Source organism: Acipenser ruthenus, chromosome 21, assembly GCF_902713425.1.
Source record: "Acipenser ruthenus chromosome 21, fAciRut3.2 maternal haplotype, whole genome shotgun sequence".
Lineage (NCBI taxonomy): Eukaryota > Metazoa > Chordata > Actinopteri > Acipenseriformes > Acipenseridae > Acipenser > Acipenser ruthenus.
Window position 1 is genome coordinate 25,914,623 of NC_081209.1, and position 23,993 is coordinate 25,938,615.

Below are 23,993 nucleotides of genomic sequence, written 5' to 3' on the forward strand. Positions count from 1 at the left end.
TCATCAAAATCCAAATAACTATTTTAGCTCATAGTGACCAGTAAATACACAATTGCTCAGTTTTCATTTGCATATGAATGTAACTAATTGGCGACTGGAATCCGTAATGTAAAACTAGAGCTAACTTAATTACTAAACACTTTTTTGTCTTAATAGCGTAACAACTGTAAATACAATCATTGTAAAATTCAGAGAGCGTGATATATTAGCAACAGCAGAGTGCGCTGGAACGCACCGAGATGCACTGGGGTGACAAGAATCTAATTTACTCATGTAAATGAGCATAATTAAATAAGCACACTTCCACAATAAGTTCAAGTGCAAATTATGAATCTCCACAAAATCGGCAGGACAGCTTAACTGTCACTAAAAGGAAATTGCTTATGTAAATCAGGTTGATTAATACAGTACGTGGTTAATATACACAAGCGGACCTTTTTTTGTTGTTGTTACAAAGTTGAAAACTAATTTTACTGCAAGATTGTTGGTGGAATTGTATTTTTATATTTCTTGGTTAATTTGTATGTTGATTTTACCTTCATATTTGTAAATGTAAGATTAATTAAAAAAAACATCTAACCTGTATAAACGCATATGCCTAATAGTGACCGCATTGTTCAAGCATGGTGACGCACAGGCAAACACGTTACCTTGGTGCATGCATAGTATAAGCATGCGCTGCTTAATTACTTTGCTTGAATATATCATAAGAAATGTGCTGAAGAGTTTTAAAGACTGTATGTGGAACATCACTGGATGGAACTGCAAACTACAAAATATTGGAATTGTTCTGTTCATCAAGGTGTTTGACCCAAAATCAAATCAAATGTTGATTTTACATTTCAGTCCTTATCACCTTCACAACGTTGTCATTTAATTTTAGAAATGTTTAAAACTGTTTGTTTTAACTCTATGGGGGTTGAGAAGTTGCCTTGCCAAAACGTTTGAAAAAAAAGACATATCTGCATTATAAAATAGATAAACCCGATATAATAATATGTAATAAACATTATAAAATAGATTCACAGATGGGAAAGTTAACATGGTGCAATTATGCATGCAGTGACCGAAGAGTATATAACACTGACATGTGTGTCTTTTTAGTGAAAATGGTGCACATTACACTTTGACATGCTGTTGCTCTCTGACACTGTCAATGCAAGGTAAACTTTTACTTGTGCTCCAATATGGCAAGGAGGGCTGATTATCATCTACGCACATTATAGCGAGGAAGAAAAATAACTTTGCTACATTTATGGATGACGAGAGAAAGTCTGCCAAATTTTTTCTGTAACAATTAGTTTCCCATAATAATCTCCCAGGCCCAGTGCAAGATTCAGCACCATGTCCTTAATACAGGATCGGCCGTTTTCTTCCTACAGTGTACAGATGAAGCATCTTAAAGACCTCAGCCGTTTTTGATAGCAGCAGTGTGGGGTAGTGGTTAGGGCTCTGGTCTCTTGACCGGAGAGTTGCGGGTTCGATCCCAGGTGGGGGACACTGCTGCTATACCCTTGAGCAAGGTACTTTACCTAGATTGCTCAAGTAAAAACCCAACTGTATAAATGGGTAATTGTATGTAAAAAAAAAAAATGTGATATATGTATAATGTGATATCTTGTAACAATTGTAAGTTGCCCTGGATAAGGGCGTCTGCTAAGAAATAATTGAAGAAATCAGAAAAAGCAATTGGTTTGTAAATGGTCTCATTAAAATAAATACATACAGGGATCCAAATCTAAATCAAAAGTTGATCGTCTAGTAGTTTGTGAAGTTTAGGAGAAGCAATGTGCCATAGGGCCGACTTTATGCATCTGGTATGCATTTACATGACAAAAGTATTTCCTTTTTATTTTTGCATCTTCCCACGGAAATCATGCCAACTGCTGAAGCCATAAATAACTGAATGCAAACTTCATGTGAGTCATACAGTCGGCGAACTACACAACTAACCTAGAGCAGGCGAGTTAAACGAGTGTGATAGCATCGCCTCTTAAGGACCCGACATGATTGGTACTGTAACAAAACGAAGCGTAACTCGACAAGTATGCTAGTTATTGTATTAAATCTGGACCAACTGCAATCCGAAAGTTTCAAAGTGCAAAGGCAAAGGAACAGCCACGCCTTTAGTGACGCAACAAAACGATGTCACCTCAAATTCCTCAGAACTTTAAAAGGCTGTCAGGCTCGTTTACTTTATTGTAACAACGTACTGTGCAAGGGACTGTGTGCTAACTCAACCGCTCAAGTGAGTAGACAACACCACATTACTTTCTGAGCAATTGTGCTTTTGTATCAATTCATTAATTCATAATGAACAATTGTAAGCATAGTGAGCTATATGCTTTCAATGTTTCCGATATAATTATTATTTTGATGATAAAATTGAACAATTACACCACAGGCTAATGTATCAAGGCATTAAGGCATACTATTGTTCGCTAATTACAGGTGTGTTGTTATTTTTTGTTATACTGCGCTTGCGTCGGTGTTGTCATTTTTTTGTTTCTCATTAGTTGTTGCTTCTTTTTGCCAAATTCTTATACTGCGCATGCTCGCCACTGTTACGTCTCTTCGTCGCTCAGTCAGAAAAATCTCCCTACTTAAATCGTTTTAATTAATTGTTATTAACTAAGTATAAATGGATACAATTATTACAGTTGACTGTTGTTCCATCATGGGTACCGCTACCTTCCGAAGATTACACGGGGAATTCATCTTCCCTGTTTCTGAAACATGGGCGATGTGTATTCCTAAACGTAATGTGTTGATGGCATTTCTTCTGCTCTTACATTTTTGTAATATAACTGTTTAAAAGACTAGTATAGTGCATCAGGTGAGGATCCAGTAACGTGGTGCTGAGGTCTAGGCAAGTCCAGTGCATTCAGTAGTCGGGGTAGAGCAAGAGATCTACAGTCTAAACGGGTTCTACTCCAGTTCGGCTGTTAAACACATTTCCTCCACTAGCCAACAGAGAAAAGAAAACAGTAGACCATCATAGTTTATTATAATAAACTACACTGCCAGCGTATATTTAAAAATACACTGTAATATAGCATTTAGATTTCAATACCATGTCATTAACATACTTTGCACACTATTTTCTAAACAAAGCTGTTAAGACAGGAGAAAGACAGACAAAAAATCAACCACATTCTATCGACTTAATTTGCTAAACTTAAATAAAAGACCAACAAAATAATTATATACCGACCGTACAGACGGAAAGAGAATGAAAGAGTTTGCCTGCGCTGGGGAAAATATGGGTATACAGGTGTGCAATGTCTTCTGGGCATTATCTATTCTATTTATTTATTTATTTATTTATTTATTTATTTATTTATTTATCACTTTGAAATTGAGGAGGCCCTGCTCCCTTGCCTCCTGTAAGGCTTCCACTGGTTAGTACATATGACCCATCAGAATTTATTACCATTCTTTTTCATTGTATAAACAAGGGCAGCAGTTTCTGACACCACAATGCAACCCATCAGAATTTTACTATCTCCCCACATTGACCACATTGGAATCGTATTTTAGGTTGTAACAGTGCTGAAGAGGATTCCTCCATCATCCACTTTATTTAATACAGAGGAAAAACAAAGTTGTTCTGTGCTGCAATAAACACCATAGCCAACAGTGAAGTCTGCTGGGAGGGGGGTGTAGTATAGCACAGTATGTATTGGTGTGCCTCGGGCAGATTATCTAAAACTCCACTTCCTCTACCCCAGGGAGTGATTCTGTCTCCGGAGTAACTGAAGAATATAACCTCTGCCTTGCTGTTTAGCATTCCTGAACTGCCTGCACTTCAATCATTGTTAAGAGTCCCTTTCACACTGGCATGTTCTACCTAGATCAGAACTTACTCGGGGCAGGACCCGGTGTTATGCGGTCGGCTACACGATTTCACAGTGCTTTTGATAAAGCAGGGTTGACCTGGGTGACAGACGCAAGTGCACAATGCACGTATCAATGCCCTGGAAGCAGCTTGTTACAGACGCTTCAATCTAAGCTTCTCTGGATTGAACCGTCGACCCATATGTTGATTAGAGCAAATGTTTCTACATCCCTGCTGCAAAAAATATAGCTAAACAGAATAAACAGAAATGTTCCTTGCGACCTTATTTTAGATCACCTTTGAGTTTATACTGATTTAGGTCTTCACTAAGAAGCTGTGTCTGCATGTTAACAACAAAGCATGTCAGATGAAATTAAGACTTCCAGGCTATGCCTGGTTATTAGAAAGTGTGTTACAGGAGAAGACGATTGGTATCTCGCTGTGTTACGTAAAGTTGGGGAAGAAATGATGCAATTACACTAGTCCAAACACTTGTTTATAAGCAATGTGTTTAATATACCTGCTTGTGTTCATTATTGATTCGTTTGCCACCCATCTTCTGTTGCTGCTGTTCAAGAGGAGTGTGCAGCTACCGTACAGTGTGCTGTGATATAGTGTAAGGGGTTGAAAGCTCAGGAGAGGACAGACTCTAAGGAGATACTTAAGCTGTCAGATTCTTTAGCAGGGTTCTCCAGCGTTCACCATTGATTTTCAAGCTTTGGTTTTTGAGCCAACTCTTGTTGTGTGTAATGCCAGCATTGATACGGCTCACCCTGGTAGATGTGCCTATTCTAGGAACCCTTGTCTCTATAGTGCATGTTAATAAACTGTATTTCCTAATACACATGTTCTCCAAGCGCTTTCCGAAGAACTTCGCTGTTTTATTTGTTCAAAGTTCTGACTGGGACTTTGATCAGGCTGCTGCAATGTTTTGGATCTGAATTATCCAGTGAAAAATACATTTTTAAAAAGTGTTAAATGTTCAATCCGAAATAATACACAAGCAAGCTGCCTTGATTTAGTTAAAGTTTCCATCAGTATAATATACCGAGCTTGATAACTCAGTGTGGACATCCTTGAGCTCAAGTTCTTGAGGGTATCAAAATCTTTCTTACGAGGTTTTTGTTTTTTCAAAACTCAAATGACACAAATCTGAGGCCCAGAATAACACCTTTTAATGTCATTCTAAATTATCTTGGATTTGAAATTTCCTGGTAATATGTTTTTGTGTTTGTTTTACAGGAAAGAGATATTGTTCAGGGCCGGATTCTACTTCTTCAGTTTGTCAGCTTCCCTTTACAAGTTAAAAGAAGATGATGGCAGGTGGAAAATATACGTTTCAAATAATAATAATAATGATTTAGGAATTCTTATACCTGTGGCATTCACTGTGTTCTTGATGTAAAATTAAAAAATACATATACTGTATATTGCAAATGCAACAGATTGAAATATACAGCAAGGATGGAAATAAGACTCCAATTGCACAGCTGTTTCAGCCATTCCAGTTTTTACAGTGAATGGGTAAGAAGCTCAGGTGTGTCGTCTTAAACTCATAGTGAAACCAGGAGTGGATCAAACTGCTAAGCAATGTGAGTCTTATTTCCATCCTTGCGTGTGATTCAAAATATATGTAGTGTGGGTAAACCTGGTGCCAAGAAAAATGAAAAGCTGTAATGTTTGTCTACTTGATTTAGTTTCTCATAGTTTTTTGATCGTCTGCTTTCAGAGATGGAACAATTGTTCACACCACGTCACTGGTGGTGTGCAGCTTGATCTCCATTATTACTGAAAATACATGCAAGAGCATTGAGTTAAAACCACTTTGTTTGAATTACACTACAATCAGTTCTAGTTTCAACTCCTTATTCATTATCCAAACCCTTTTCCAGCCTATGATATTCCCTTATATCTGTGTTTATTTATTTTAGCACACGGAGAACCCTGTGAGGCATTGGAGCAATCCTATTGCTACAACGGAGGCCGGTGCTACAGGATACCTTCTATGTCCACCCTTTCCTGTGTGTGAGTAGCACTTTGTTTTTGTAGTAGCACTTTAAAATAATGACCACAAATTCATAATGAATTCCTGCTGAATGCCACTGGAGTAACAATATCTTTCTGCCCTTCTGAAGTAATTCATTTTGAATTCAGCCCTGGTAATTCATTGTGAGTTCAAAACATTTAGGTCCCCCTTTCCCCTCAACCGGTGCCTAATGAATTCACTGTTTATTCTTTACTAATTCATACCCTCTTATTCGCCCACCAGGGGATTGTGAGAAGTGTTCATTCATGCACGAATGCATGCCTTACACGTGTGATCAACATCATTTGGAATGAATACGGGTAATTAAATCCACATGCATTAACAGGGCTGAATTCAAAATGAATGACTTCAGAACTCAGAGGAAGTGCCTCAGATATTCAGGTGTTATTCCAGTGGGATTCACTCGTTCATTATGAATGTGCTGCCATTATGTGGTTACCGCTTTTGTATTGCTGAATGAAAAGGTGGCTTGACCTAAGGGTTGATCTGACGCTGCTGCTGTATGTGCTGCAGGGATAAGCCACAGCTGGATTTTTCTGAGTATTTTACACAGCACTGGGGAATTGTCCTGGATTGCAACAACCACATATCTGAGATCATTCCAGGGATGGGGGTCATGGTACTGTAAAATACAAATGCAAAATATTGAGCTTTTATTCATCAAACAGAAAAAATATCTGAACTTTTCCAAAAGCATTTTGATTGGAATATAAATGTCTGCAAAGCCAAAAGCCCCTGTGCTACAAAACCCGCAGGCTCTGTTGTAAAGCATCTCCCACACTCATTTCAGTCATGCAGCTTAAAGGCTACAGAAACCAGAGTTAGGTTTACAACCTGTCCCAAACAAATGAGTCCTGTCCTAATCTAAGATGCACCTGCATCTCTCTCTTTCACATCTCTCTTCTAAACTTTTCTGTAAGTAGCCACCGTGAAGCGGAATATCCGAATCATGAATCTCTTTTGCAGGTGCACTGAGAACTACAGAGGAGCCAGGTGTGAGGAGTTCCAGCTCCTCAGCAAGGCAAACTCCAGGAACAAGGCGGGACTGATTGTCGGTTCTGTCATTCTGTCAATTCTTATTGCTCTTGTACTAGCTGGAGTGATCTACTGTATCTGCAGGTAAAGAGATTTACTTTGGAAAAAACATCCTGTTTCAAATCCAGAGAGCATTAGTGGTAAGAAATCATCATCTCTGTCTCAGGTTTAAAGATACACGTTGTTGATTTGAAGATTGTTATGCTGGGATTGTAAACTTAGTTGTTTTTTTTATATATATCTTTCAGAATGTGGAGGCAGAAGCAAAGGAACCAACAGAACAGCAAGCAGCAGTATTCCCACATCTATCCCCAGAGCAATCAAATATGATAAGCACTACTTTATATGAAAAGCAAGGAGAATTTTACATTCACTTAAAACATAAAATGACAGACTGACGCTCCCCAAACATGCTGTAGAGATCTATTGTACATAGAAGTGTGCCGTTTGGGCTCTGGGCTTTTTATTTTTTAATGGATATTCAGTATGATGCTAAAGTTTGCATTATGAATAGTTTATGATTTTAAAATCCATTTTAAATGCTTTTTTATAGACATATTACTGTGTCCTTTCAGGCAATTCCTGTAAAGTGGGTTTCAAATATAGGGTTTTTACCAAATGATTATATTTATGACGAGAGTATAACAGAGAGGTAACAAATCACACTCAAATACACTCACACTTTAACCAACAAACAGGACCCAGGTTATAAAGCCACTTGGGAAGCAATTAAACAGTTTGAGGCTTTGGACAAGTGGCAGCAAGACGAATCGTATTGTTGTTTTAATGTTATTTCAAGGGTAGCAGTACTTTAGAGGCTAGCTGCAGGTCCCTCTAAGACCCATGGTGGTTAGTCTTACACTGTAGCTCCTCATCTTTCTCATGTTTCCTAACAGAGGATGAGCACCAAGTGGCCATGTAACTTTAAAGCTACTGACAACTGTGTAAAAGTAAATTCAATAAAAGAAATAAAACTTGTGGTATTTTTCCATTATGTGAACTAGAATTAAAAGCATTAGGAGGTGGATTCTGTACCGCTGAGTGATTACTGTGTGGGCTGGATGACTGTGGAATCAGTTTATTCTACTGTATTTACTTTCTGGTTAATCCCCAGACATGGGTCTGCATACACTTTCTATGAAAAACAGTGGAATGGGGTTGAGTATTCATTTCCAACATCTGCAATGATCTGGGTTCATTTTCCATCTAAGCAGAAGGGGGCTAGTGAACTTGTTGCCACTCCAGCAACAGCATGCAAAGCACTCCCACAGAAGACAAGGCTCTCTGCAACACACCGCTAGGCAGGGCGCTGCTGTCACTGCACAGCAAGTAATTGCATGACTTAGTGTGAAGACTTTGGTGACTCTGAAAAGCAGTCCTTTAGGAAGAATTGGAGTGTTCCATTAGGTGTAATCACTTTCAGAACTCAACAGCCTCGTGTTGTGCTGCACTTGCTCAACGTGAATCACCCTTTAATGAAATGATGTTGAAAGCTACCATGTTGTGTTCATGTTAAATGAATGTCATTGCGCATGTTCATGTTCTACTTTGTATCAGTTACGTGTATTTCAACAAGCTTTAGTTGTACAGATGTAGCAAGAAATTGTTGTCGTCTGGCTGAAGATGAGTCAGGTTCATACAGTTATGTAACGGGCACAGAAGAGCCCAGAAAAAGTGGATTACTTTGTTAGATTTTGATTAGACAAGCAGCCTAACCTAAGGCTCATCACACCCAAATAGATGTGCTGGAGTTGAATCAGGTTAAAGATTGCATGTAAGGCATTTAACAAAGTTGTAGTTGTGAGAGACGTATGATAGTTTGGGAATTGAATCCAGGCCCATCCTTATAATTTAGTTCCTCTAGGTTATTATGGCACAACTGTCTTTGCCAACCAAGTAAGATGTTCTCCCCATTCACCGATATTGCACCCGACACAAAATCAACAATGTTCTGATTTTTGGATTGCAAGCACGCTTGTCCTCCGATTCGGTTCTTTCCAGTGCTCCTCGTGACAGAATGTACTTTGTCACATCGATTTCATTGTTAGATCAATCCCTAGCAATCTTTCCACAGAAGCCCAGTTGCTCCAAGAATATTGATTTATGGAGGTTAAAATGAATGATGAATTAACCGAGTCACCAACTGTGACTAGGCTGAGAAACATTTAACTGGCTTAAAAAAAGGGTTTGTGTTCTACCTCCTTATCTTTACAGTCTTTGTTTATCATCGTTGCTTCACCTGTTTAAGTGTGTAAGTTGTTTTCACCCCACGTGCACCCTGTTCAAATTCACCTTTGTGTAAAAAAGAACGTATTTCATGATAATTGAGAGATTCAGAATAACGGTTTGTTCTGTCTGATTTCAGATTAGAGACAGCTATAATACAATATCTCTTTTTACTTTATTATTCATAGATTTCCTGCTTATGGCATAAAATGGAGATGTAGATATTTCTATAATTTATTATTTAATGTCTTAATAGGAGGTTGCGCTGTACAGAAGTCACGTTAAAGGGGGTCCCCTCTAGAACCAGCTTGATAATCCCTGTCCTAATGCATTGAAATCAATTATAACCCCTCCCCTCCAAGGGTTAATATGTATTTTTTAAACAATCAACTTCTGCGAGAGCTTGTATGCCAAGTTCTCTCATGAGTGCTGTGGGATGTGTGATGAACGGCACTTACAGCTGACTTGCAGTTTCTTTGTTTTTGATTTATGGTTCAGCCCTCCCGTGGGATGAAGCTTTGTAAATCCATGCTGTTATTATATAAGATGCTTCTGCATTGAAGGCTGCCAGGACTAGTACGGCACTCACTACGGTACCGTTCACACAGCCAGACACATTTTCAAATGCCCCAACCTATGTTTTAATACGGTTAGCCATCAGTCCTAATACTTGTTGGAGTGTACCGTACACGTACATACACATCCATAATTGGTCCGATAACGGTGAGCAAATTGGTGAATGAAGTCCAGAGGAAAAGGATGGAGCCGAGCGCATAGGGATGATCTCAGCCTCTTGAGTGTGCTAGGCAATAGATTTTCAGACCTAGTCTTGTGCAAGGTGTAGTTACACAGACTCCAAGGTAGTGTCAGACAATGGCAAAGCTGTGCAGAACAGATTGTCATCTTGAGGCAATAAAGTCCAAGAGAGCACAGAGAAGCACTCTCCTGGTGTACAGGTCAGCATCAGCTCTGATCTCCGGAGTGGCGGCTGTGATAAGCAATGCTTTAATAGGTGCAAGTCAGTGGAGTGGGTATTGCTGCTTGGGAAAATAACCAGTAGAGTACATCAGTTAGGATGGGGGGCAAATATTAATATAGGGGCTCAGCCTACAATGTATAACGGTTAAAAATGTAAGCCTTTATTCTGACAATAGGTAGAATGCTTGTCAAAGGACAGCTAATTTATACACATTAAGCAAGTGTAGTATATTGAAAGTGTTTCCAGTTGTATTCCAGTTTGGACACTCCCACCTGTTTGGGGGTCTGAGGTTGGTACTTTTAACATGTGTCCCTTTCATCCACCAGTAAGCTTGTATTATGTTGCAGGAAACAACAACAGTGGATCAAGTTACTTCTCTTCAACCTTGTTTCACCCAAATTGCCCAGGTGAGAATGACACACATATTTCCACCTTCTATTGCGTTTCAGAGGAGGTAGGAAAATTGACAAATGGTCACACAGCAAGTCGTTGCATGAGCTGGGATTTAAAACCACATCTCGGAGCCCACAGCTCAAACCATATGGCCATGAAGTCATACGCTGGGATTCAGAGGAAAACCTTCTTTTTATTAATATAGCAACACAATCAGCTCAAGAAATGTGAAATGAAACCTGAAAATAATAAGATCTCATGGTAACAAAACATCATGTTTAGAATCACGTTTTGTTTAGCGTTGCTTCTGCCAATGCTGAATTATTCAGGGAGATCAATAAACGGCCCAGCCTCTTCAAGGAAGGCAGTTACTTATCCTGAGGTCCACGCAGCATGTCAGGTAAGTCGTCAGGCTAACTAGGCATGACTGATCTATTGCAGGTTCACAGTCCTGTTCCTGCCCCTGTTGGAATGGCTGAGAGGCCAGAAGCCAGTTTGCTCATCCTGTGAGGAGCATGAAGAATTGCAGTGACAGCAGTGACGACACGGCCAATAATCCTGACTTTGTAAGACTGAACAACATAGAATCGGTTTAATCTGGGCCATTACGTGGTCATGATTTTGCCCTAGTGATGGGCGAGACCAGTGGGGGCACTGTCAGGAAGAGGCAGACTGTAAAGGGGGCAGGAGTGGGGGTACTGGGAGATTCTGTCACCCTGCAGTGATGAGGTTTGAGAGGTGAAGGAACACAGATTTCAGTGGTTGATTTTTGAAGAAAAAAAATCAGTTGCAGATGCAATTCGATTTACATATACATTGATGACTATGTGTATTGCATCACCTGGTTTAAATGTCTCAGACACAAGTCTTGGAATTGCTTTAATTCTCGGGTCACTGGGGCTGCCCCCGTGATTAGGAAAGGTTGTGAAGCCTTGCTCTGACACTTGGGGAGAAGCACTTTGGTAGTGATGGATGAGGCTGTCCAGGCACAAGCAGCAGCACCCAAATGTTAGCATCTAATAAATGTTATCAGAAGCGACAAGAAAAGAAAAAACGACGTTACATTCTCTCTAAAATGTTTAAAAAGTTAACATTATATTTATTATTTTTTTTAAACAGAGATATCTTTTAAATGCTAAATTGTCTTAATAACAGATATGTTCAGTACACAGCATTCATACTTCCATATACACCGATGCAACCGGGATGCAAATCTTAAAGCCCCCAAATTTTTTAAAGCCATAAATTACCTCTTAAACAAAAAACGAAGTGTAAAGTCACCTTGTGGAAACGTGTTACTTTAAAACAGGACTCACAGCTGCCAAGTTGCACTAAATTACAAAGTTATGGTACAGGTCAAAGCTTAGAACATTAGCCCATGATTTTTATGCAACTGACAGACATAAAACAAATGATACAGCGCTACACCATTACAAAACACAGAAATGGTTCTGGACTGTGCTCAACACATTTATTGCAAAAATGATTGCTGTAATAACTTTTAAGAACACAAAGAATAATCCACAATATACAAAAGACAGAGGTCACAATGACGGATTATAGAACATTGTGTTTTAATATAACTGTGCTGACCTGAATGCTGAGAATTTTAACTGCGCACACCACGAGTAATATTTGGTTTACACTTCATTGACCAATTACATTAATTAACAGAGATACAAAGCAAATGCCACCTTTTCGTGTAACAAATGTAACAATACAAGTTCCAATTGTATAGAATCAAGTTATACAAAGCATGTAAGACTCCAAAGAATGCTTCCTTTATTTGTAAATAAAATTAGAAATAGCACTTGGGCTTGTGTCCCTCCACATAAAAACCATGCATGTGATGACACTATAACAATGTTATAGACACTGCCAGAACACACTTTATCCTACTAAAAACTGTGCCAGCATTCAAGCACTTAAATGTGTGAACCTGTTGGCAGCCAGTGTCGTGTGTGCTGCACATTACCAGGAGAGTACTGCCTGGCCCCCCGTTTAATATGAAAAAACTCCAGAAAACAAAAAGAAAAATAATAATAATAATAATAATAATAATAATACATTGAAGCAGAAACGGGTTAGCAATCCATACAAACATGGAATTCTTACACTAGGAAAATAACATTTTACCACACAGACAGATATGGTACATATCCAATCAATTGCAATACATTTAATTACAGTCCAGTCGTATACACACTGCCCGAAACGATTGGGAAACATTATTTCCAGTAAGCATAATCAATGCCAGGTCTGTATTGGTATATGTGGCGATATTTACATATGGAGAGTGGACAATAGTATACATTGGAATGTTGGATATATCTATTTTACCACCATCTGACACCTCATTTCAACACAGGATTTTGTGGGGTTTATGACACCTGATATACAAATCGCTGAATGTCCCTTAATTGTCTGGAGCAGTCTATGTGTTTTCCATCACAAACTTTAACACCCCAGCAAGCCTATGAAAACCTATAGTGCAGCCTTCCTAAATGATGCGAGACCAGATTTGTTGTTAAAAAGTGCAGACTGCTGGAATTTGTAATGCTTGTTTAGTAAATGGAAAAGAAAAAAAAAAAAACCTGGAGGAGTGACTCAACTCTCCCCTTCACCTAATACTGCTCTGCCGTCCGCTAAACAACCCTACAAAACCTGCTCCTCCTTACCATACTTCTTCATCCTAAATGAACAAGTGCCATAACTGTGGAATAGCCGTGCTGCAGGTTTTCCGCGTCAGTCAGGGTGTAATCCCCAGTGACATTCTTGTCACATCCGATCTCCCCATTCCCGAAGAAGCCAAACAAAGGAATGTTTGGGAAGATCTTTCGAAAGGCGTCTGCTTCCACGTTGTTCTTCGAATTGTAGTGGTGTCTGCCACGGCCCACACAGGCGAACATGAAGCCCAGGGTGTTGTGCTGTGGGATGTTGGCAGATATCAGGCGCTGCACAGCTGCTTCTGCAGTCTTCTCACTGTTCACATCCTGCTCGAGGAGAACCGAAGCGCCCTGGATCTTTGAGCCACTCAACGCCAGACCCACCACCCCGTAGGAACCCGGGTTACAGCTTCCATAAGCAAAGAAGACACACAGCGAAATCAGTCAAAACGTGAAAGAAACCGATGCAAGTCAATTCAATTGTTCGCATCCAAATGCCCATTTGTGTAATTAAAAGCTACACAATTGTCTATAAACAGCTGCAGGAGGCAACTGTTTTAGTAATCATCTTTTGATATACATTGGTGAGCTGGATTAATCAAACTAAAAGACTTCACTTGTTTGTACATTTTAATGATCTGGAAAAAGTACACATTATTTAATTGTAAATTGTTACAAGAGTTTCTGAATATATTAAAGTATATACTGTATACAAAGCCCATTATTATTAATTAAAGTTATCAATTCTAGTGTACACTGTACTTTCAGCTTACCATTCTGACTCTGGGGAAGTCACGCTCTCAATATGTCCACCAGCAAGGAGGATGTTAGCTTTGGACAGCGGCTCAATAACTTGGTTAAGGAATCGTGCAGCTCCCGACTTAAACGCCTCGTATCCAAACAAAAGAACCACCCGCAGACTGGGATTGTTCACAAGTCCTGCGAATGAACAGACAGATATTGAAACAACATCAGTCACGGGAATGAATGGCCAGTCTGCCCTTAAGCACCCCTCCCTATCGAACCAGCAGACTTGCTGGATATTCAGATTTGAAATGTAGTTGGTTCATTATTCCAGATGGGATAAATTGGTAAAAGTATAGATCGTTACCGTAACAGTTATAGAGAAGTATATCAATGGTATTACTCCAGGAGTACGTGTTTGATACAATGGAGGAGGCATGGAGGCATGGAGGCATGTGCTTCAGAGAAGAGTCCTTGTATCATTATCTAACCCATGGACAGTATATATGTCATGATTTGAAAGAAGAGGAGGGGTGTTAGCCAGGTATACACAGGAGCATGGAGCAAAGACACTGTTGGCACATATACTACACTTGTTGCAGGGTCACTCTCTCAACAGTGACAAACACACACAAATGTACTAAATAATACAAATGGAATATTAATTCATGTTAACACATAGCTTAATGATGAAATGACGATTCAAGTTAACATTAATTGAACCCTAGAGGAGATCATCATTAGAAAAGTTACAGCAGTTCTAACCAACCAGTGCTGCTGTTAGTAATGCAAAAAGTATCACATTGACGCAATGCTTTTTTTCTTATAAACATTCTTTACAAAAAAATATGATTCAATCACAGTTGTCACCTGATTGAGAACCATTCAATACTCTAGAAAAATTACATTTTAAAACAGTTTAACATAGGTCAGTTTCAACACAATTTCACTTCCTTTGATTCCAGTGCTATCATACAGAAAGAGGATGTAGTTGTTGTTGTTGGAATAAGGAGAACCAGCCAATAAAATAGAACAACAAAGATACTGAACAACTGGTAACAGTGTCAGGGTGCTAATTAAGCAGAAACTTTGACCCAGTATTTTGGCAAATTCTGTATTAAATACCAAGGATAATAAAGGAAAAAAAAGAAAAAGCATAAAATGAAAAGACAACCCACTTGAGTACATTTAAAAGCACATGCGTTCATGCTCCATTGTGTTACCAGCGATACCAACCTGCTTCTTCAAGAGACGTGCTGGAGAAACTCCTTTTGCAGAAGTGGAATGAGCGGATATTTATTCCATCAATATTGGGAAACATGATGGCAAAGCCTGCTTCTCCCTCTTCAAATTCCTGAGGCGGGTTACTGTGTGACCCCATCGGAGTTACTGGAGAAACAAAAGGGGCTGGTAAACATCCAACACTCTCTTAAACACCAGTGCTCTATTCCATTTACACAAACACATTAGAATAACCGGGATTGGAGAGGTGCGGACTATCCTAGAGACAGATTTAAAGTATAATTACCAATTGAAAAGGACATTAAAAATAGAAAGAAGTTGCCTCTTACAGACAATCCCAGGTACTGCAATGCCCAAGATGTCACATCCTTTGGGAAACAGTTTCCTAAGCTCGTCTGTTTTTCCTGAGCTAGATGATTTTTTCACTGTAGGAATAAAAAAAAAAAGTGTTAGTTACAGATGCAGCCTAAAATCAGAACACTCACTGTTTTTCTCACCAAATGTTGATTTACCATCAACGCATGTGAAAAATTAAGTTCAGTTTGACTTTCATTTCAATTGTTGCCCAGATGCATGACTAGACACTGATACCCATGTGGTTCAAAATCATCAATCAGGAGGATGAGGATAGAATTAATAAAAGGGTTAAGAATTCAACAAATCATCTATTACTAACTTTTAAATCAAAAGGCAAAGAGAAGGGGGGAAACTATGTATGATTACACTTGTTTGCTATACGTTATTCAATGAATGCGTATTTGTAATGAATAAATAGTTTGAACTGCCTGCTTATTCAAGTTCTTACGTCCTTCATGAGCCAGTTGCTGGCAGTGCAAACCGATCATCCCGCAGCACTTATGCATTGGTAAGACCCCTGTGGGAAGTCTCTATAAGCCTGCACAGAGGGGTGTATTACAACCACCAGATGAAGGCCAAACGTACCCAAATGCAAGGGCCAAGAAGCAATCTCAATCTGTGATCACAGCATTGGTAAGGATAGGATTAAAAATATGTGGTTGTTTTTGTTGGGAATACAAACATCATACAGTACTGTATCAATATTCATCCTATATTCAATTTTCCCCAATGTCAACAACCATAAACGTAATCTTAATGCAGATCATTTAGATTTACACTTCATGTGTAACAGGTACCCCAGTCGTGGATGTAGTGAGAGGAGAGGTGCCAAAACTGCTTCACAGGAGATGTACGATAAATAGTATACACAGCAGGGATGGAAATAAGACTCCGACTGCATAGCAGTTTCACCCACTCCAGGTTTTACTACCAGCTTGATTCACCCTTGTGTACAGATAACAATCTCAGGTATGTCTTATTAAACTCATAGTAAAATCAGGAATGGATCAAACTGTTTTGCAATGGAAATCTTACTTCCATCCTTATTACAGTGTTTTGTAGTAGGTCTCCTACCTTTTTTTTTAAGAAAGTGATTATCTTGCTGGTTAAAAGCATCAACATCTGCCATAATCAGCACCGTCTTGGGAAGCAAATACACATTCTGCACAGAAGAGAACAGGTTTACACACACACACATGCATGCAATGGTTTATCTATACTGGATCACTGGTTCTACTCCAATCATGGGAAAGTCAAAAACCAGATTAGCCCACAATTAGCTATAATTCCAAAAATCGTTTCATGTCACAATGATCTCCCTGACAGACTCCAATTGTGAGTTGCATAAAGGATGGGCAGAAATCATGTTTTTTATATACTGTGCCTTCATTTGTGTGATTATGATTTGCAACACCCAAGTTCAGACCCAGGCGCCAACAGGAACATTACCCAATATTCATGCAAACAATACTAACTTGGGTAAGATGGTTATAAATATGCATACTACACATCAACAGCATAGTAGGCGGTGATAGTACAAGTGGTATAAGGTCATATTATTAAGCCATTCTCTTGTACATCATACAGTAATGGTTTTCATCTACCGCCAGTACTGGTGGTGATCAAGATTACCTCCACTTCTTCATCCAGTTTCCGGGGTAAGACGTGGCCACTGCCGCCACTGGACCCTGAAGCAGAAATCCAGGCCACATTCTGCTGTTTTCTGAGTACTCTGCGGGCACACTCCCGCCATAATGCGCACACACTAAAATGAACAGCACAATTACATCGCGATGCTGTACTGCAGTACAAAGTAGAAAGTGAACTCGTGGATTAATGCACGTTACTGTCTGCATGTGCATTGAAGACAAGTGTTGACTACCAGCTAACAAGCAATACCTGCAGAAGAAGAGGTGCTCCTAACAATACCGACAAACTACAGTGCTCATTGGCGATTGCGTTGTAAACCTGACGTGCGGTGTTATGTACAACCAAGTAAACAAGTATGATAACAGCAACAATGCGGAAGCTCATTTTTTTGTATGACTTTACTAATCCAAACTATCGAATGAAATGCAACCTTTTGCCGTAAGAACTCAACTGTAATGTGCATTTTGCACAAGTAAATAAAGTACACTGACATACGGTAATTCATACTGGTACGGTATGTGTTTGTTACATTTCTTACCTGGCGGTGTGAAACAGTGACTTGGTCGGTACGAATGTCAGAATTTTCTCAACAACCTCGGCTACGTTAGAAAGCACATACCCAGCTTTACTTTCTATCGTTAAATCCATTTTTGCCGCTTTGTAGCAACATAAAAACTGTACTATGCACTGCCAGAAGTGGCAAACCGTTTATTCACGACCTTTCAACTTTCCACCACAAACTAGCAAGTACACACTCAACTAGAATCAGCCGTCTACTGAGCCACATAGCGCCATCTGGTGGATCTTCCTCGAAACCTCCAAAATGTACATCTCGGAAACGACCGGGCTGTTATGTGTATAGGACAAACTGTTGTTACCCTGCTTCAGTCAGACCCTAGCAGCACCGGCGTAGATTTAGCTAGGGACGGTAGGGACATGTCCCTACCGATGTCAAGGGACCGTTGAATTGTCCCTACCAATAATTTTGATAAATCTGAAACGTCTTTTGTCAAGTCATTTTATCCGCTCCACAAAGGGTTAACTCTCTCAAGATCCCCTCGTTGCTCCTCCCTCCTCCAAAAAAAAAAAACAACGCTAATTTGATTGGCTTAGGCCCTAGAGATACCGGTAGCTTTAAAAAGAATGGCACCCTGGGATGTGTAGGTGTTTGGTGGGGTTTTGGGGTGTAATTAGCAGACAAGAAAACTACAAATTCCATAATGCATCACTGTAACACTGACTCAGTGCGCGGCTGACATAGATATAAAAAGGAATTCCAGTGGGGCGTGAGTAAAACAAGGTTGGGAATCGCTGGCTTAGGCTGGACTCTGGAATGACGCTGATCTGAAGTTGCCGCTTGCCGGTCAGTCTGATATGAGTGTGAGCCACTGACTGAATGAAAGCCAGGTGCCGGGGCTGAAGGTATTGTCAGGTCGTGAGCAACATAGTTTGAGAGACTAAGCCTACCTACCTAGCGACCCATTGCTAGCTGCTAACCCCACGTCCTTGGTGGCTAGCTAGCTTGTTTCACAGCTAAATCATTGTGTGTGTGTGTGTGTGTGTGTGTGTGTGAGAGAGAGAGAGAGAGAGAGAGGGAGAGAGAGAGAGAGAGAGAGAGGGAGAGGGAGAGGGAGAGGGAGAGGGAGAGGGAGAGGGAGAGGGAGAGGGAGAGGGAGAGGGAGAGGGAGAGGGAGAGCATGTTTTGATATCGTCAACCAACTAAGGTTATCTACTCACTTCAATTTGGCTTTAGGTGACTAAAGCATAATGGCAGCCAAATAAAGAAAGATGGACGTAAGGAAGTTGTTTTTTTTTTTTTTTTTAGTTTTTTTTTTTACAAAAAGTCAAAGTGTAAGTAGGAAGATGTCGGCACAATTGATACTGATTCTCATAGCAAAAGTAAAAATAATTTACTAATGAAGTTAGCAGAGTCATACTTTCTCTCTAAACAGCATGCATCAATTTATCATTTTATCAGGCGAGTGAAGCAGTGCAGCCTGGTAAAAGCAGTACAGAGGCAGGTGGAGCAACAGGGTCGCAGGTGAGGTCTGTAATGACTTAGTGATTCTAACAGTGAAAGTGTTAGACTCAGTTTTGAGATATGTTATTGTTTGAGGCACATTGTGATATGATAGTAGGCTAATGCTGTATAGTAATACGCAGCAAATAAAGTTAGCATAGCCATATATTTTCTCTCTATATGGCATGCATTAATTTATTATTTTATCAGGTGAATGAAGCAATGCACCCAGGTTCGAGCAGCAGCACAGACACAGGAGAGGCAGGCAGAGCACGTGAGCGTGCATGTGCTCATGCTTGTAGCGCCAGGGGTATTGGTAGCTTACAGTAAGGCTGGGATAGGTTATAATTCAGGTTATTAGTAATTCTATAGCAGGGATGTCAAACCAGCTTCCAGGACGGACACTTTATCACAGTGTTTTAAGTGTATACCAGCCAACTTCAAGTCAATCAGATTGTCCTCCATTTATGTCCAGCATTCATTTCAAGTGACCATTTAACAGCTGTCTCCTAAAAAAAAATTTCCCGGGTGGGCATGCCCCCGAACCCCCCTAGCAACCGCAACTCCGCCCCCCTAAATAATTGTGTCCCCACCAATGTTCAAACCAAACCTACGCCCTTGCCTAGCAGATCTAACAAACTTCGATACATGGTATAGATGACACAAATACCACATGTTGGGTACATCCACCAGCTTTTATTAAAGTCAAAGATCTCGGCATGCAATACGTAATACCACTTTTGGCCACCAGTCCAGGAAACTTTAACACTACAATTGGATAAGTCATCTGGTGATCACACTTTTGGGTATGAAAGCTACCAAGCAAACAGATCCCTGATTATATGCACATTACAGCCTGTCGTCCAGTAACCTCAAGCATGCAATCCACCTGAACCATGTTGCATGATCTGCTCTGCTGGCAAATGTACTATTATATGCATAGCTAGAGATCTTATTTTAGAAAACCATCATCCAATCTATTAATGTGCATTCCCTCAGAACACGAGAGAGAGAGAGATGATGATGATTGTGCAAAAAAGTCCCTTCCTGCTATCTCTCACACATTGGGGTCCATATAACTGAGAGAGAGATTCCAGAAATCATCTCTCTCTCAGTTATATGGACCCCAATGTGTGAGAGATAGCAGGAAGGGACTTTTTTGCACAATCATCATCATCTCTCTCTCTCTCGTGTTCTGAGGGAATGCACATTAATAGATTGGATGATGGTTTTCTAAAATAAGATCTCTAGCTATGCATATAATATTACATTTGCCAGCAGAGCAGATCATGCAACATGGTTCAGGTGGATTTGCATGCTTGAGGTTACTGGACGACAGGCTGTAATGTGCATATAATCAGGGATCTGTTTGCTTGGTAGCTTTCACTTACAGTATCTGGCGTGTTCCCTGCCTGGAGACAGTGCTCCATACACTGGTTGTAAAACATCCTTGAGTAAAGCAAAGGGAAGTAACTGCACTGTGTAAAATCATATGTTTACAATGCTAAGCTTTTATAAGGGAAGGCTGGAGCTTATAACCGAGGAGCGGTGTGGTAGAGTGGCTGGAGCCCTTGCACTGTGTGGTCTAGTCTATTCCAGTGTTGCTCAAACAGCTATGTCGCTATCATTCAGCCCATTTCAATGCATTTTCCGTGGTCTGGGTGGCTTCCCTTTCAGCTACTTTGTATTAACCAGGTCTAATAGTGTAAATAAAGAGAATGATAAACAACACGGTTTCGGGTGTTCATATCCATTGATATAATGTGATTTATTTATGCACACAGTGTATTTGTTTCTTTATGTTGTTCACCCATAATGGGTATTGGAATGGCTACCTGCAGAAAAAAACAAAGCCCACGGGGGCGCTATTGGCCTTGTTTGGCTGCTGTGGTGATCATGGGTGTTTCCTAAATCGCTACTACCAGAGAGTATTTGTTTTAGGAAGGTACACACCCAGTAACATCAGTAAGTTTTGAAGAAAAAAAGAAAAAAGTCTCATACAGACGCTGTTGTGCAGGATCACAGGGGGCCAGGGGCGCCTTCCTAACCATTGCTTTTTTTAATTTATTTCAAACAACTTTTTTTTGGTTAAAAAGAAAATAATAATAATAATAAATAAAGTATTCATTTACAGGACAGTAAGGGATCTAGCCGGATCTTAAGCAGACATGTCAGCTTCGGACGAGACAGATGCACTGCGGCCGAGATATGGGTGTAAGTAGACTCCAGATAACTTTGTATTTAATGACCTTAAAATGTATTTAGCAGAGTTTAAGAAGAGTTTTCACCTTGCTGATGCTACGCAAACAAGGGATCGGTTTGGGAGCTCTTTGCGATCAGTTCCAAACAGTTTAACAACAGTTTCAGTTTATATTCTACATTAAGTAGAATAATTATATATATATATATATATATATATATATATATATATATATATATATATATATATATATATATATCAAGAAGTGCAGGGTAGTCTTTTTAGTAAGTAGCTAACCCATATTGAACAAGTAAAGCAGCCTGCCGTTTCTATGATTTTGTAAAATGATTGAATAAATCGTACGTGCAGATTAAAGACTGGTGCCCTCCTTAGCGCACCTCAACGTGACAAAGGGTTTCACCTGCGCACAAACTCGATGCTTAACAACAGAATCTTTATATCTGATCTCATTAACTGCTGACCCCCATTCCTTCCAACAACTCAGAATCCCGCCCACAGAAAGTTTAATTATAGCACATAACAGTTCAATCACTGGTCACAGACCAGGTAAACTTCAAATTTCAAAAACACAATAATACAGAGAAATGATGCAGATGAACTGTTTAAACAGTGCGCGCACTAGCTGGCTGGTACTATAGCTATATACTTGTGCTACAGAACGATGTTTTGTTACTTTATTTTCTAATTTGATGGCTCTTTTTACTTTGTATAGCTCCAGATTGTAATTCTTTCTAATGCTGTAATTTAATCCTAAACAAACGAGTTACCAGTACAATAACGTTCAAGATGATTTCCAAAAAATCCAGATAAAGGCTAAATAATTAACAAAAATGGTGTTGCATCAGATTTGTTTTGCCTTTTATGTGGAGTTTTTTTTTATTTATTTATTTGCTTTTGGTTTCAGTATAAAAATGTATCTGCTTTTGCATTTTTTGTCACTTTAAGAGTACATATTTTAATTGAGCCAATCTGAATGTGGACGGAGAGTGTATCGTTCCTCTCGTTCGGATCTCTAGGACCAGCAACTGATGCGCCGTATGTTCCAGCGAGTACTCTTAGCAGAGGAATGAACTACAAGCCCCCTCTGCAAGCAGCGGCCCTTAATCTTTCCGTGGCAGCGCAACACCCTGTAGCGTTGCTCAACTTTTCTATTTTGGGGTTTCTGTGCAGGCGGGAAGTTATTTCCGGTTACGTTAAGGCTTTTTCGGTCAGGATTCAACTGCAGTGCAGCTAGAAAATCAATAACAGGCCCCGTTTACTGGATTCGCCCTAATATTAGCAGTAATGCAGCGTCTTTGCGCACGCACTTCAATGAATTAATCAATTATCACACAAACGTGCATGCCTCCCACCAGGTCCTTGCTTTAAGGTAGATTGAGAGATTTAACAGGGTTAACCCCCTCCACTCCACCCCTCCCCTCCGCCTTCCCTGTTGCTGCCATGTGGTGACTGTACGGTACTCTTAAATATATCATTGTGTGCTTAAGTTTCCAAAATGCCTGCTGGCTGTGAAAGTCAGTACACTGATAGAATGGTGTGTGACCCGAGGATAACTCTTTAGCAGAGGTTTAGGGTAATTCGGGGACAGTGCTGTGATGCATTTTAATCGTATTTGTTCTTCATTAGTATTTTATTGTAGCCTTTTCTTATTATACATATTAAAAACACATATATTGTCGTTGAGGCCCACTCTGCATTAGGAAACATAGTCCAAGAAACCAACCCCACAGGCTGCAGAGCACTGAGGAGCTAATTGGTTGCTATTTTTAGTTCCTGTTTTATTTTGAGGCCTGTTGAGTTCTTAGACTTGCTGTAATGTAGTGACCTATCTAGGTCCTGATTACTAACAATGATGTACACATTTGAGAGCTAGGAGTATGTTTTCTCTCAGTATCTTGTCCTTGAACTCTTTCTTAATGAGCATACAATTAAGTTAGTTAGGACCTCAGATCTAATTAGTCACGAAGGGCTTTAAGTGGAAAATGAGCCAAGTGGAGACAGTATATGCACACTGTGTCTTCACATCAATCTCACAGACTGCCTAATGTCTGAGTCAGCACCTCATTTCTGCTTCAAAGCAGCAATTGTGTTTGAATGCTGGGCTCAACAAGGATGATGCTCAATAAACACAGGGTCCAGCATGCATTGGAGCTTGGCAACATTGGGCAAGTCTTAATGTTCTTTTATAGGATGTTTGACAGGTGATTCTGTACTCTCTATTCTGTATGTTATATATATATATACATATATATATATATATATATATATATATATATATATATATATATATATATATATATATATACACACAGACAGACAGACACACACAGTAGTCTGTACGTATAGGAACACCTCCTAAGAGAACATTTCACCTAAGAGAACACCCTTGTGATGAAACAGGTTTTTCCCATTGTAAATGCTGCGCCTAAAGGAACAGGAACTTTGCTTAAAAGAACACCTTCTTGGCACTGATAGCGATTCGTTCACCATGTATACAGTACTGTTTTTTTAATGTGACCTGTCATTGCGAGAGTGTCTTGAGGGACACTGATTGGTTTATTGAGTCTTTCCATTC

At 39.7% G+C, this 23,993-nt stretch overlaps 2 protein-coding genes and 1 long non-coding RNA gene across 5 annotated transcripts in view; 2 read left to right on the plus strand and 1 right to left on the minus strand.

Annotated features, from left to right (window-relative positions):
* The first annotated feature begins 1,958 nt into the window (after positions 1–1,958).
* LOC131699149 (uncharacterized) lies at positions 1,959–7,945 on the plus strand. Of its 2 annotated transcripts, XR_009308058.1 has the most exons (6): positions 1,959–2,248; positions 5,081–5,161; positions 5,770–5,863; positions 6,108–6,184; positions 6,852–7,004; positions 7,169–7,945. It is a non-coding gene; the product is annotated as an uncharacterized LOC131699149 (long non-coding RNA). The 2 variants fall into 2 exon arrangements; XR_009308057.1 differs by lacking the exon at positions 6,108–6,184 and having other exon boundaries at positions 1,970–2,248.
* Positions 7,946–11,589: 3,644 nt separating this feature from the next.
* LOC131699150 (F-box only protein 22-like) lies at positions 11,590–17,960 on the minus strand. The gene is made up of 7 exons (XM_058995297.1): positions 17,716–17,960; positions 17,160–17,292; positions 16,602–16,689; positions 15,500–15,595; positions 15,165–15,317; positions 13,958–14,123; positions 11,590–13,593 (listed from the first exon to the last, which is right to left on the minus strand). The coding sequence occupies exons 1-7, from the start codon at positions 17,823–17,825 to the stop codon at positions 13,206–13,208; spliced, it is 1,134 nt and encodes a 377-aa protein (XP_058851280.1). The 5' UTR covers positions 17,826–17,960; the 3' UTR covers positions 11,590–13,205.
* Positions 17,961–18,521: 561 nt separating this feature from the next.
* Positions 18,522–23,993, plus strand: part of LOC117427590 (ras GTPase-activating-like protein IQGAP1) — a 42,630-nt gene continuing 37,158 nt past the window's right edge. Inside the window, exons 1-2 of one of the 2 annotated variants that reach the window (XM_058995296.1) lie at positions 18,522–18,540; positions 21,332–21,411. In XM_058995296.1, coding sequence (XP_058851279.1) covers positions 21,366–21,411 — 46 coding nt within the window. In that variant the 5' untranslated portion in view covers positions 18,522–18,540; positions 21,332–21,365. Of the gene's footprint in view, positions 18,541–21,103; positions 21,163–21,331; positions 21,412–23,993 lie in introns of those variants that run through there. The other variant, XM_058995295.1, reaches the window with a different exon arrangement.

What these genes read in the sequence shown, in the direction of transcription:
- LOC131699150 (XM_058995297.1), bottom strand. Translation starts at nt 17,825, where the DNA reads ATGGATTTAACGATAGAAAGTAAAGCTGGGTATGTGCTTTCTAACGTA. An exon ending in AACTGGATGAAGAAGTGGAG is followed by an intron (nt 16,690 to 17,159) that starts GTAATCTTGATC and finishes TCTTCTGTGCAG; the next exon opens with AATGTGTATTTGCTTCCCAA. An exon ending in TCACTTTCTTAAAAAAAAAG is followed by an intron (nt 15,596 to 16,601) that starts GTAGGAGACCTA and finishes TTATTCCTACAG; the next exon opens with TGAAAAAATCATCTAGCTCA.